The 13992-nt window shown below is 35.9% G+C and overlaps 2 protein-coding genes across 3 annotated transcripts; both read left to right on the forward strand.

Moving 5' to 3' along the window:
• The first annotated feature begins 4375 nt into the window (after nucleotides 1–4375).
• Nucleotides 4376–9035, forward strand: cluap1 (clusterin associated protein 1). 2 transcript variants are annotated; one of them, XM_038291775.1, is made up of 14 exons: nucleotides 4376–4472; nucleotides 4781–4808; nucleotides 4889–5000; nucleotides 5239–5323; nucleotides 5418–5597; nucleotides 5686–5781; nucleotides 5965–6048; nucleotides 6166–6299; nucleotides 6389–6530; nucleotides 6650–6722; nucleotides 6812–6922; nucleotides 7794–7843; nucleotides 8105–8164; nucleotides 8657–9035. In XM_038291775.1, exons 2-14 carry the CDS (start codon nucleotides 4787–4789, stop codon nucleotides 8834–8836), a joined length of 1329 nt encoding a protein of 442 aa, XP_038147703.1. In that variant the 5' UTR covers nucleotides 4376–4472; nucleotides 4781–4786; the 3' UTR covers nucleotides 8837–9035. The 2 variants fall into 2 exon arrangements, with proteins under 2 accessions (XP_038147703.1, XP_038147704.1); XM_038291776.1 differs by lacking the exon at nucleotides 8105–8164 and having other exon boundaries at nucleotides 8657–9027.
• Nucleotides 9036–9837: 802 nt separating this feature from the next.
• Nucleotides 9838–13735, forward strand: ccdc124 (coiled-coil domain containing 124). Its single transcript, XM_038291795.1, has 5 exons — nucleotides 9838–9956; nucleotides 11561–11738; nucleotides 12613–12805; nucleotides 12887–12992; nucleotides 13081–13735. Exons 2-5 carry the CDS (start codon nucleotides 11580–11582, stop codon nucleotides 13283–13285), a joined length of 663 nt encoding a protein of 220 aa, XP_038147723.1. The 5' UTR covers nucleotides 9838–9956; nucleotides 11561–11579; the 3' UTR covers nucleotides 13286–13735.
• The last annotated feature ends 257 nt before the right edge of the window (nucleotides 13736–13992 follow it).

A 13992-nucleotide genomic window follows, 5' to 3' on the forward strand; every position in this document is an offset into this window, starting at 1 on the left:
GAAGCACTAATTACAGTGTTCACCTGTGGTTGCTCTTCTTAACCTTTTTAAACATTTTACCCCTGGAAAATATATATTTTTAGCCCAGTTCAGGTTCCAAATTAATTTATAGATATAATTAAACTGTTGAGAAAAGTAAAGAAAAGTTTGACTGTTGTTTGATATACAAAAAAAGTAAAAACCTGATTCTTGCCTCTTTTTTTATGTCATGTCATATTTACGTGATGCTATTATTTCCTATTGTCTAAGTCTCAGCAAACACTTCTGCAGTGAGACTCGTTGACACAGAAGGTTCATATTTAGCACTAGATTCACTGGTTAACCATTTATCACATTACACTCACCTTAGAAAAAAGAACGTACACTAATTTCTCTTACTCACTAATGTAACGTTAATTTTTATAGATTTAGCTGAAAGAACCAGTAATTGTTGATTACTGCTTTGATAACCTTCCTTTCTGCATGAAGCGTTATAGTTTATCTGTGAAAATTGACATTTTGAGAAGAGGATTAAATCATTGTTTTTGTTGCTCACTATTGATTTCACTTCTTACACTGGAGTAGGCAGAAAAATATTTCTCCAAATCAGCCCCATCAAGATTATTTTTCACCAGCCTTCACTGCCTATATAACGACACAATAAGCCAGACTCAGCCAACTAACCCTGGCTTACAAATTAGGCCAGTTTGAGAAGCACTTCTCTGGGTGTCCAACTCTGGCTTTTCTGAGCTAGTTTTATGAAATTACTCTGAATTTGGCAAAACTGGAAATATTCCGTCACAGAAGACAAAAGTCGTTGCCTCGAAACTAAAGGAGGCTTAGCATTCCCTCTGAGAAAATAACATTTTATACAACTTCAGGGAGTCTTAAATAAAAGCAATTGGATCATGTTTTACAACTTAGTTTGAAATGTTTGGATTTATATTGTTTTACTGTGTTAATTAGTGGCGGTTCTAGACAGGGTGCAAAGGTGCCCCTGTAGAACTGGTTTTGACCCCTGTACCAAAGACACAATGCAGAATAAATGTATGATAAATAAATGTATGCATTGGAACAGAAACCACAACTGAAAAGAGGCAACAAATATATATATAATTAGTATAGTTTCAATATAGTATAACTATATAACTAATTAATAATTAGTATAATATAGGTTATATTAATACAACATACACAATACAATTCTATTGTATAACATAAAACCACACTGCCCCTACCTGTTAAATTTGGTCTAGGACCACCATTGACTTCAAGCTGCTCATACTGTGAGAATGTCAAACTGGTCCATGTTTAAACAGATTTGTTTTTATTACTATTAAAAGTATAGAATTTTGTTCACTTGGCAGTTTCCTGTATTTTTCTATGTGATGATTTTATAACTCAGTTTGCTGCTAGATTTTTTTTACTGAACTTTGGGCCAAAGTGACTGTAATATAATCACATTTTATAAGAATTGAGATACATATTTGCTCCCTTCCCTGATGATGCTGATGTATGTTGTGAGAAGCAGCTGCAGTCAGTCATTGTAACACAATGAGCACAAAGCAGATTCATTTCACACGGTGTTCATTTATTGCCTGTTATTCAAACATTCTGTCTAATAATGATATTCCCAGACACCTCCTGCTGGGAGGATTTAGAAGATAAACTAGCAGTTCAGTTTTTAATGTTGTGCTTCCGTGCACTTTGGTCCCGGATCCTGCAGCTGATCGTGAGGCCGGAGCTTCACCACTCATCCGAGGCCCGGTTCGAGTCCTCTTCTGCTACAGCGCAGTCCAGGCGCTGCACGCCGGGGAGCGCCAGGTCCCTTTCGTTAAGTTTCTCCAGAAACGAAGAAAGCAGTCGTTTGTTTAAATGGTCCGTCAGTGTCCTTTCTTCCTCCACTCGCTCCTTGGAGACGTCAGTCTCCGTCGGCTCCGCTCCTTCCGCATCTGTGTCCATGCCGAGCTGCAGAGGCGCAGAGCGCTGCTGGTTCAAGGGCAACCCGTTCGGGTGCTCACTTTGCCCGGATTCCTGCTCCATCCAGCTCCCCGCGTCCGCCCCGGATTCCGTCTCCATTTGTGATATCAAGCTAGTCTGCAGGGCGGCATTTTCCAGTTCTTTGAGTCGTTTGCTGTGAAGGCCGCAAGCAGGCGTTTCATTACCTGCCGGGCTGTTGTTGTTGTGCGGGGGCTCAGCAGTTTGCTCCATCTTGCTCTGCGTCACTTGAGCAGCTCATAGACTGATGGGAAGCCAAACTGACAGGTGTCGCCTCCTGGTGGATTGAAACAGAACTTTAGCTTTACCATGGAATTGGAATTTTTGTGTATATAGTTTTGTTTTTTTTATTCCTTTTTGTACTTATAAAATTATTAGTTTAGACAAAACACTGCACGTAGAGAAGCACATTTTTACGAAAGATGATTAGGGCCACTGCAAAAAAAAAAAAAGTTAACTTATTTTTAAATTGTATTTCATTTTAATATGGGAAAAAATTCAGCATTCTGAGATTTTGGGATTAAAGTAAGAATTCTGAGATTAAAGTTAGAATTCTGAGAAAAAAATCAGAATTTTGAGATTAAAGCTAGAATTCTGAGAAAAAAGTTAGAATTCAGATTTTTCCCATATTAACTGTGCTTCTGTACATGCAATCTTCTGTCTAAACTTAAAATTTTATAAGTACAAAAAGGAATCAAACAATTTTCGCCATTGTGTTCATAAAATTATTATATATATTCTAAATATTATTATTATTATTATTATTATTATATTAATACATATTATATTATAACAAGCAAAAAACCGATTTGAAAAAATGGAACTGAAAAACTTTTGATAAGTACGATTTTTTTTTTAAAGAATTTGAAAGATTTTTTTTACGTGTATGGAAATATTGAATTAATGTTTTTGCTGGTTGCTTTATTTTATTTAGATTTTGTGGTTTCAAACTTTTCAAATTTGATCTGATTTCATTCATTTCATCTGGAGTTAACACAAGTGGAATAAATAAAATAAAATTTTATCATAATTTTATCATTCATTTTCATTTTTTATTTGTTAAACTTGGTCTCCCAAAAAACTGTATAAACTACATTTAGGAGAAAGAATGTTTGTTTTATTTAAAACGAAAATAAATCTGAGCATATATTTGAAAAACAAATCTGGAAATTAAGTCTTAAATGTATTGAAAACATTTAAAAAGGTCCATGTAAATTTATCAAATTACAAAATGTTGGTGAAATGTTGGTGGAAAAGGGGCAGAAACATAAAACATGCAGTGTGCATTAGATAAGGTACCAGACTGGGCTGATAGAGGGGGGTTTAGATAATCTGTTTCTAAGACTAAGTTTTTCGTTTTGAATAGAAAAAAAAGAGGGTGGTTAGAAACCGCTCACTCTGTACAGTAAACATCTTGAAAGAGTTAAGTCAATTCAGTTCCTTGAAATAATGATGGATGAGCAACTTATATATAAAGATTGTATACAGAAAATAGTAGATACATGTTTTAAAGTTATCAATATTATGAGATGTGTGGCTAGAAACATATGGGGCAGGTAGATCTGAAAAACAAATCTGGAAATGAAGTCTTACATTTATTTAAAACATTTAAAAATGTGTACGTACATTTATCAAACTGCAAAATGTTGTTTAAACCCTTTGCATAAATAATAAATTACTGCCCAAACCACTTTTTTCTTTAGAAAATGTTTTTAAAAGTTTGGCTTTTGAAACACATTTTGTTTCAAAGATCTATTGTACTATACTTGTTTTTTTTTTGTTTTTGTTTTTTTGCCTTCACTGATTTAGGACTGTGTCTCTCCAAATTGTGAAAAGGAAATTGCCTCAATTATTTAACTCAGATATTTAATCATGATGAAACATTTCATCTTATAATATAGCTTTGCCTACACTGTGATGTTTTCATCGTAATAGGCATTCACAACCATGGGAATAATTAACTGCTGATATAGTTCTGGGAAATTGAACTGTTTTTTTTTTTTTTTTTTTTTCTGTTTTTATATCATAGCGATGTTTGAGGTCACCAAGCAAATTTCAGTATCTTACAAATATAATCACAGTGAATTCATAAATATTTTTTCAAATGATAGCAGATGGTATTTGCGACAAAAATTTGGATATAGGAAAATGATCTGAGTCTTTGGTCTAACATGCAGGATGTTCAATCTTCAATGTAAACTCCACAGAGTCTTTACTGAGAAGAAAACTGCCTAAATGATGTCAGTGGATGGGTTGTTTTTGTTGCTGTTTTGCTTTTTTTTATATATCCCTTAAAATGTATCAGAAGTTGACAGAACCCCGTGTTAATTCTCACTTTCAAACAAATAAAAATATTACGTCTAGCTTCATGAATTATTCTCTCTTTCAGTGCTTTCAAGTATTTTGACTACTTTGACTTTCCGTAGACTACAAATCGTTCCCATAGCGACCATCTAGGCGGAGGAGACTACTGAAGGGTTTTATGACGATACCAGGTAGCAAAACCTTGCTTGTTAACAGTTTAGAAGGCGTAAAATAAATGTCCCCTATGTTGTACACGATGGGAGCTTTTAAATTAACAAGTCAATAAAACAAACGTTAGCTCTATGCTAGCTTCGAGCTAATGAGAAGCTAAAGGCTTTGCTAACTCAGCTGGGAAATGGACTCACAAACTGAAGCGAATAGTTAACCTGCTCAGCTTGTACTTATAATCTATAATGTTGTTTATAACAAATAACTAATAACTGAACTATGAAAAGATTTTGACTTGGCTGTAACACTAATTTATCATTCTTTCTTTCAGATCGACATGTCCTTCAGAGACCTAAGAAGTAAGTTAAACCTCCTATTTTCTCAACCTTTTAAACAATGACCGGTATATTGGAGTATAATTGGGTTTTTTATTTGGCAGATTTCACGGAAATGATGAGGGCTTTAGGCTATCCTCGCTTGATATCTATGGAAAACTTCAGAACACCAAACTTCACCCTAGTAGCAGAAATCCTAATATGGCTTATAAAGAGGTATGTTTAAGCTTTATAAATCTAAATGCTCGGAAGGAAAGCAACTATGATATATATATATATATATATATATATATATATATATATATATATATATATATATATATATATATATATATAGAAAGTTCATTTACACATTCCCCACAGAACATTTGCATTGAACTATTCTAATTCGGCTTCACAAAGATGTTCTGTAGAATCGATGTACTTTTCTTTACTTTTTTTCTTCTTTTTGTAGATATGAACCTAACATTGATATTCCCACCGATGTGGAGACAGAGGCTGACAGGATATTCTTCATTAAGGCCGTAGTTCTGTTCATGGTGAATTCTTTCTCAAATGTTTGACATATAATGTTCTTAACTGTTAATACGATTCCCGCCAGTCTAAATTAACTGCTATGTGACCTGGTTTCAGGGGAGCAAGGCACACATCAAGCTAAACACCAAGCACCTCTACCAGGCTGAAGGTTATGCAGTGAAAGAGATGCTGAAGATTACGTCAGTGCTGTACAATGCTATGAAAACCAAGCAGATGGCTACCGAGGATGTTGTGAAGGAAGATAAAAACAATTTCAAATTTGACCTAAGTTCAAGGGTGAGACTATTACCCTCATTCATTGTTTGTTTTAAGCAGTAGCGTAAAATGTGACTTGGGGGGGGGGCACTGTATGTCATTTCCGTAGATTTCTGATCTTAAAGCGGCTCGTCAGCTGGCATCTGAAATCACATCCAAAGGAGCGTCGTTGTATGATTTACTGGGAAAGGAGGCAGAGCTCAGGGTGAGGAAAAGACATCATTGTTTTTCAATACATTGTTTGTATAAATAAATAAATGGGAATATTTATGGCTTATAAAGAGGCTAAATGATGTTCCAAAAAGAGTTGCCTCTCTTTCATGCGTTTAAGACGCGAGTAACCGTAATGATTACTTTTTTTGTGTCTTCTATTCTATGGTGATCACAGGAAATGAGAACTGCTGCCATCGCTCGACCTCTTGAGATCAATGAGATTGAAAAGGCACTGAGAGCTGCCATAAAGGAAACTCTAGTCAGTATTCTTAAAGTTTATCATTTTAATTTGTGTGTTTTCATCAGCACTTGTCATGAGCGCGCCACCCATCAAATACTTTATAAATGAAAGGTGTTGTATTGTTTTTATCACAAGGTGAGTGTGGAGAAGACCAAAGAGATGCGAAGTAATGTCGTCTCAGATGAGACCAGCCTGGACTCTAAGTTAAAGAAGAAGAAACAGGACCTGGAGAGGCATCAGAAGAGGCTGCAGACGTTGCAAAGTGTCAGGTCAGTTGGACTGTGTTTTTGAAATTTGGAACAAGGCTTTTAACAACATTCGAAATCATGCCACTGTAATTTTGATTGGATTATTATAGGCCAGCCTTCATGGATGAATATGAAAAGATAGAAGAAGAGCTGCAGAAACAATATGAAGTCTTTGTGGAGAAGTTCCGAAACCTCACCTTCCTGGAGTCACAACTGAATGAGTACCACAGGCTGGAGCAGGAAAGGTTTGAGGTGTGTGAATGGAATCACTTAGAATATAATTTAAATGTAAATTTTTGAATTATAAACTTTGGAATTGATTTTAATTGTAGAAGTGGTCTACTTCTTTGTCTGTCTTGTGTGCTCCTTAGGAAAATGAAAACACCCTGAGGATAATGCAACACAAAATAAGGGAGGAGGAGAGAGATCTGATGAAGAGCTCATGTATGTTACACCTACACCAGAAACATGAAGCAAAACTCACACAATCCAAACCTGCTTTTCCAGAAGTTAACTCTTGTTCCTCTTGGCAGTAAAAGACTCTGACTCTGATTTGGACGTTCTAGAGGATGAAGGGTCAGACAGCGACCTTGAAGAATCTCGTCCATCTAAGCCACGACCAACAAGAACCAGCCTCATGGGAGGTAAGCAGATGGACTGTAGCCATGTAAAGAAAGATAAGGAAATGTTGATTCTCACAAATCTTATAACATAAGAAAATGTTAAACAAATATCTCCTTTTTGAGAGATATTTTCTTTAAAAAAAATTATTTTATCATTATGCAAAAGGATTTCTTTACAGAAATTTTAGATTATTTACTTTCATCTCCCACATTAATAATAGAGTACGGTGGCCCTGAAGTGCAAACTGCAACTTCAAATCTAAAAGCGCAACTACATTAAGGAAAACACAATTACATTAACCTACCAGAAAAGGTAGGTACCAGTGGGAAACATGAGACATCACTGATTGGACGACGGCGCCGTTTGACCCTTGAACCGGAAGTTGCGTCGTCTGAACAGTCCAGCTTCTTTTAAGTGTGTCTTCAGTGTACGCAAACTAACTGAAATTTCGTGATTAGTCTTGAGCATATCCAGTATGACCTCGTACGTATGTCCTGATTCAAAATACTCCTGGATAACGGCAGCTATGTTTGGGGCGCCGACAATATCCATGTTTTCAAAAGCTGCAGCAGGCAGAATGACTTCCGGTTCAAGGGTCAAACGGCGCCGTCGTCCAATTAGCGATGTCTCATGTTTCCCACTGGTACCTACCTTTTCCGGCAGGTTGATGTAATTGTGTTTTTCTTAAAGTAGTTGCGCTTTTAGATTTGTAGTTGCAGTTTGCACTTCAGGGCCACCGTAATAGAGGCACTCCACATATTGATTTCTTCTACAGCTAAACTCAAATATTAAAGTGATATTTAGATTTTACAGAGCCGCATAAAGTTGCTGTATTTTCCAGTGTTTTCATGAATTTTCTTATTTTATTACTTCTTTATTTTCTCTACTAAGGGAGAGGAGCACGTTTCATTGGTAACATGCTGGCCGGCGACAGCGATGAGGTTAGTTTTTATTCAAAGTGTCTCTGTGTTCAGCACACATTTTTTCTGTGTCCTGCTGAGCTGCAAAGAGTAAATTACTTTCTTGTTTACCTCCAGTTGTCATTTGAAGGATGTCCTCTTTTTAGTAACCCTGACCGACTTTACCCCATTCTTTTCTTTTTCACTTCTCTCTTCATTCAAGTATTTCTAATGGAATCTGCTGTTACCACCAGTCTTTTTTCTTTCATTAATTTCTTGTCATTGTTTCTTGGATTTTACAAGGGGTTTTTAGCAGTCTCCAGAAGGTCAGTCACTCAATCAAAAAAACTGCAGACAGGAAAGGTTCGCGCATTCATTCTCATTTCCTCACAATATTTTAGAAGGAAAAATCCATTCTTAAACTGCTTATTTGAGTCCAGTGTTTGGACGAAATGTGTTTGGGATGGTGGTAAATTTATATATACATGTATATTAAATTGTCTTATGTAATTTAAAGGAACGGCACTGATGTTTTAAATAGTTACTATCTCTAGTGTAAGTATGGATTTTTCCTTTAAATATTAAATATATGTTTTTATCGCTAAACTGATCTGTTCCAATAATCAGCCTTTCCTCTGATGTAGGAGTAAACCATCCCAAGGTTCTGTGCTTAGTTAGAATGAAAATACGATCGTTTAACTTGTGGTTCCATAGTTTGTGTGTTTGTGATCAATAATTACCCTAGAATATCTTGTTTGGGATACCATATAGTTGGACTTTCCTCACAAAGACAGACACCCGCCTGTTTAATGAATGTTTAATGACGAGTGTGGTCAAAACTTTCTTCTGTTTCAGACTGATGACGGCGAGATTGATGTCGATGAGGATGATGAGGAAGATGAGGATGATGATGAAGAAGATGAGAGCAGGGAGCTGGAGGACGACAGCTTAGATGTCCCGTTGCAGAGGAGTAACCGTCTGTCTAGAGGGGGAGTGAAACCACCTCTGCTGGAAGAAAGTGATGATGGCTTTTGAGTTAGGAGCATCAGCTCTGAACTTTTTAAAATTTGGAGTTATAGATGGAGATAGATTGTGTTACGTTCTTGAAATAATAATGCCGCACTAGGAATTTTACCTGCAGCTACAGCTCTTGTTCTTTTATATTTATATAAACTGCTGACAAAAATAAAAGTCTGAAATGTTTGTTAAAAAAAAAGTTGTGTATTGTACCCCAGATAACACAACAACAATATAACCAGAGTTAAGAAACTGTGTATAATGAACATGTTAGGTCAAATCTTACATTTTCATACAGTCATTTAACAATAACAGATGCAGATTAGATTTGTTTATGCCCTCATTAAATCATTTCAAAGAGGAAGAACAAAGAAATGAACAAAGAAAAAGAGGAAGCACCCAGAAGTGTCTTATAGAAGTTATGAATGATTAAAAAAATAATAATTTTTTTAAAAGTTAATATGAGAGATGGCTACTGGTTTTGTTGGGCTGTTCAAAGGCATCATTGCAAATAGCATATTCTCCTAAACGGTATAAATATTTGGGACAAAAACTCTTTAGGTTTATGTTTTATTTTCCTGACACACCATGTTGTAAATGAGTTCTGGAACAATAATGTGAATGTTAATCTGTAATTTACCTAGACTTACACTAGTGAGTTTTTGGTTCCAATTTCCAATATGAGAAATTTAAATCATTTTTAAAATAACTCACTGGATATATCCAACAACTGAAAGTATTAATAGATATAGAAATATCTTGAATAAATCCCAGACCTTTTGTAAACTTTTCAAGTATGCTCAATAGAAGTGGTTTTCTACATTAACTAAAAGGTTGTATGCAAGTATTTCCACCTTGGATGTCGCCTGAGCTGGATATTGATTCGTCATTAAATGACTTAAAAAAAGATTTTGAAAGAATGTCTGAGCAGCACTTCACATTAAGAGAGTCAGCGCTAAAAGCATAGACATATAAACACTGTAGGTCGATGGCTCAAAGTGCCCCGATTCCAGAAACCTGAAGCAAACTCAAACGCACCGCACCAGTGACGCCATCATTGTGCGCACTTCGCTCCGAGGTGGCGGATGCCTCTTCAGGATAAAAAAAAACCCTAGGATTTGGCTTTCCTCTAACACTGGTATGGAAATATCTTGTAATTGAACTGATGTGTATTGAGACGATGTTTAGTAACAAAGCAGTGTGATAGTTCAAAGAGCGGAAATACTCAGTAAAGTTAAACAAGTCTGTATTATCAGGGTAACAGCGGCTAGCTAATGCTATGTAGCTCACCTGACAAGCACAACGCTGACATTTTCAGCATATTCGAGTTTTATTCAACAATAAACCTGTTTGATTGTTGTTCGTTAGTTAGCCGTATCGTTTGTCAGATAAGCATTACAATGCACACAACATGCTGGAAATATAATATTAATCTGTTAGACTTTTTTTCGGTCCGTTTTTTTTGTCTCATAAGATTTTTATTTTTTCCGCAAAAACATAATAAAGCCGTTTTCTTGCCTTAATCAATTCAAACTTTGCTTTAAAGGCGTCTTGGCACATACGTTTTCAAGGAGATTGTATAGAGTTTAGGGCTGCAATTAATTATTATTTTGCAAATCGATTAATCAGTCGATTATTTTCTTTGATTCATTAATTCATAATTATTTAGGTTACACGAAATTAAACTAGGTAAAACTAGAACTTTTCCACATGTGAAGTTTAGGATGGATCATATTGACAAAAGTTTTTGTTTGTTTTTTTAAATCTTAAATGCAAAATGTTGATTTTGTACAATTCTGGCATAAGTACCACTCTAAGTGGGTCGCTCAGTCAGCTAAAGGCATGTTTTAGAGTCTCTATACTCCAGTGTGTGTGTGTGTGTGTGTGTATATATATATATATATATATATATATATATATATATATATATATATACAATATATGTGTGTGTGTGTGTGTGATGTTTAAATTAAATTTAAATTAAATGTCGGTTGAGTTTTAAAGTTATTGCTGTTACCACAGGTGTCTGAATTCCAGAACCTACATGTTGGTTGATTTGAAAGAATAGGTCACAAAGACTCTACTTCTTCTCTTAAGTCCTGTTATGTTCCTAAATAAAAATCCCATCAGCTGTTGATAGTATTATATCATATCTGTAGTTGTTGGGAGCACCAGCAAATCTGCGCCAAAGTGATACACATATCACACAGAGTAGCTTAACCAGACAGGTGGGCTGCATTACTGAGCAGAGGTGGCTAACCTAAACTTCCAACCTCAGTGTCTGACTCCACAATTGCACGTCTGGGCGAAAGCTTACCATAAAGAAGTTGAAACTGTTTCAGTTGCGAAGAATGTTCTGACATTTTATCAAACGCAGTGAAATAACAACGGAAATATTTCTAAGAACATAAGTGTTTAAACAGATCTATACTTTCAGCAATATAGGGCATGTGAGTAAAGTTATTCTGCATCTCAGCTAAAATTAGGATATTTCACATATTTGCTCTTCAACTGCCTGATTTTGTGTTCGTGAAACCATTTAATCCATTATGATGTGCTTAAGCTTGTATCCTAATAATTTTATTTTCCTGATGTGACTCCAAAGTAACAACAAAACATTTACATGCTAAGCTTTTTAACCTAGCAAAGTCACTTCATGTTATTTAACTTGATGAAAACCCACTATACTCATCTTAAAAATCTGATACCACATTATCTCATCTCCTCATTGCTCTTTCTTAGCAAAAAAGCAGCTGTAAGGATGCCAAAGAAGTTCCAGGGCGAGAACTCCAAGGCGGCCACTGCCAAAGCCCGCAAGGCAGAAGCTAAGGCAGTGGCAGACGCCCGCAAGAAGAAAGAAGAAGAGGACGCCCTTTGGCAAGAAACAGATAAACATGTACTTAAAAAGGAACAGAGGAAGGTGAGCAGAGATGCCCAACCTTCACTGTTAGACCAATTTCATTACATGTTAACACTTTGGTGGAGTTTTAAACAAAACTGTGATCTGTTAGGATTACGAACAGCTTTTTAATCACTACATTTTCTTATGCCCACTGTTTGTTCCATTTTTTGTTCTCGAAAACCTTTTGTTGGGATCAAAATAACAGCTGCTGGAGAGGAAAAGAAACTTTGTTTCCTAAAATATTTATTTGGAAAAATCAGAAACCAGTGACATGCTTGTTTACTCAACACCTCTGCCTCTGATTTGCATCAGAAAACCCGTTTTTTATTAGAAAACCGTAATAAACAGCTTTAAAAACAGATGGGAGGAAAAGTTTAAAGTAGGATCAGTTTATAAAACACTTAACAAGCTCAGAAGCTCTCATTGAGCACTGTTCATTTTATCTGCAAATTGAAAAGAGTTCACAGTTAATCAGAATTATTTTTAATGCCCTGCGGGAAATTCTTTTCTTGCAGTGCAACCGTTTACAGAAGAGAGAAAAATAAGATTGTAAGTACAAATAAGATATAAGATAAGGAAAATTAAATAACTTACTAAGTTGGTTGGTATATGGAAGGAGCTTAAATACAGGAGAACCATAAAGGAGAGCCTGTATTTTCTTTTGTTTGTTTTTTTACTGAGGAAAATGTGTAAAGGCTCATTATAAATGAATACTTGCAGAATGAGCGTCTTATACACTCAAGGCAAATGAAGCTCAGGAGTAGTTTTGTCTGTAATTTTGGTCTGTTTTATAGAAAAGGTTTTAAGGATCTCTCTTCTATACATATATAATGGCTAATCCCTGGTACTCTGTGTTGGGAAAACTAGCTGAATCAACTTTCTCTTGCCACAGGATGAAAAGGAGAAGAGGCGACTGGAGCTTCTTGAGAGGAAAAAGGAAAACCAGCGCCTCCTGGATGAGGAGAGCGCTAGGATAAAAGGAAAAATTCAGAAGGAGGCAGGATCCGGTGGAAAAGTGACCCGTGCCGAAATTCAGGAGATACTTCAAAATGAGCAACAGCAGCAGCAAGACATCAAGCCTAAAGGTAAAAGTCGGTTTGGAGGTGCTGGACCAGGTGTGTTAGGGTTAGGGTGGAAATAAAATAAAAAACATTTTATCCATACAGAAAAAAGCCACCTGGAGACTCCTCTGGAAGAGAATATTAACAGAGTTATAGCTGAAGAAGGAACCGTGGAAGCACGAACAATAGAGGACGCCATCGCTGTGCTCAGGTACCAGACGTGTGAATGACAAAGATGCGTGTATTTTAGATGGTTTATGCTTTTTGTCACTGTTGACTTTTTTCTTACTGTGTCCCAGTACGGGCCCTGAAGACCTGGACCGTCATCCAGAGCGGAGGATGAAAGCAGCTTTTACTGCCTTCGAGGAAGCAAACATGCCCCGACTAAAAATGGAGAACCCAAACATGCGGCTGTCGCAGCTGAAGCAACAGCTGAAAAAGGAGTGGGCTAAATCTCCTGAGAACCCTCTGAACCAGCGTTTTGCCACCTATAACTCAAAGTGAATTTTGTTTATTTTATATTATCGTTGAAAACTCTGCTTAAGCAATTTAGTGACTTTGATCTGAAAAAAACTAATAATTTCACCAAAAACAAGTTGTCATTGAGGAGAGCTCCGTCAGCAAGCACCCACACACCTTGTGTGCCAGAGGACTTGACTTTATTGTTTAAATTAGTAGAAAGGTAAAACTGATTATCTGCTTCCAAAATAACGACTCTGTCATGTTTGTGCACATCCTCTAATGAGGCAACTCAACATCTCATGAATTAAAGTACTTATTTTTTAGTCCTTCTGGGAAGGTGGGAAGCCAGATGTTTTCAGAATAACTTATTAAAGTTCACAGCTAAATCATCAACATGTGTTGTTTTGGTCTGTGCAGCACAAACGGATTGAATGGAAATGTTGCGAGTGTAAGTCACATTTGTTTAATAAAGAGGATAAGTAAAATATTTAATTCCGGGTCACATAGTGTACACCAACCAATGAATTTTGGAAATATATTACGCATAACTTTTTTCTATCTCAGATTATTCTAGTAGGTAATGATTATTTAATTTTTTTGTTGTTGTTCAAAAGGAACGATTTTAATCGCTTATTTAAATATATCTTCAAATAAATAGGTATTACCCACAATACTCTATCAGCGTGTTTTAAATGTAAAAGAGCAGTTACCAATGAGAATCCTAGTCACAATACAATAATGTACAAACA

Source organism: Cyprinodon tularosa, unplaced genomic scaffold (genome assembly GCF_016077235.1).
Source record: "Cyprinodon tularosa strain WSP-4 unplaced genomic scaffold, ASM1607723v1 ctg30, whole genome shotgun sequence".
Taxonomy (NCBI): domain Eukaryota; kingdom Metazoa; phylum Chordata; class Actinopteri; order Cyprinodontiformes; family Cyprinodontidae; genus Cyprinodon; species Cyprinodon tularosa.

Coding starts and splice junctions, on each gene's coding strand:
- ccdc124 (XM_038291795.1), top strand. CDS start 11,580: ATGCCAAAGAAGTTCCAGGGCGAGAACTCCAAGGCGGCCACTGCCAAA. Junction 11,739..12,612: donor TTAAAAAGGAACAGAGGAAG/GTGAGCAGAGAT, acceptor CTCTTGCCACAG/GATGAAAAGGAGAAGAGGCG. Junction 12,806..12,886: donor GCAAGACATCAAGCCTAAAG/GTAAAAGTCGGT, acceptor TTATCCATACAG/AAAAAAGCCACCTGGAGACT.
- cluap1 (XM_038291775.1), top strand. CDS start 4,787: ATGTCCTTCAGAGACCTAAGAA. Junction 7,844..8,104: donor TGGCCGGCGACAGCGATGAG/GTTAGTTTTTAT, acceptor GGATTTTACAAG/GGGTTTTTAGCAGTCTCCAG. Junction 8,165..8,656: donor AAAAACTGCAGACAGGAAAG/GTTCGCGCATTC, acceptor CTTCTGTTTCAG/ACTGATGACGGCGAGATTGA.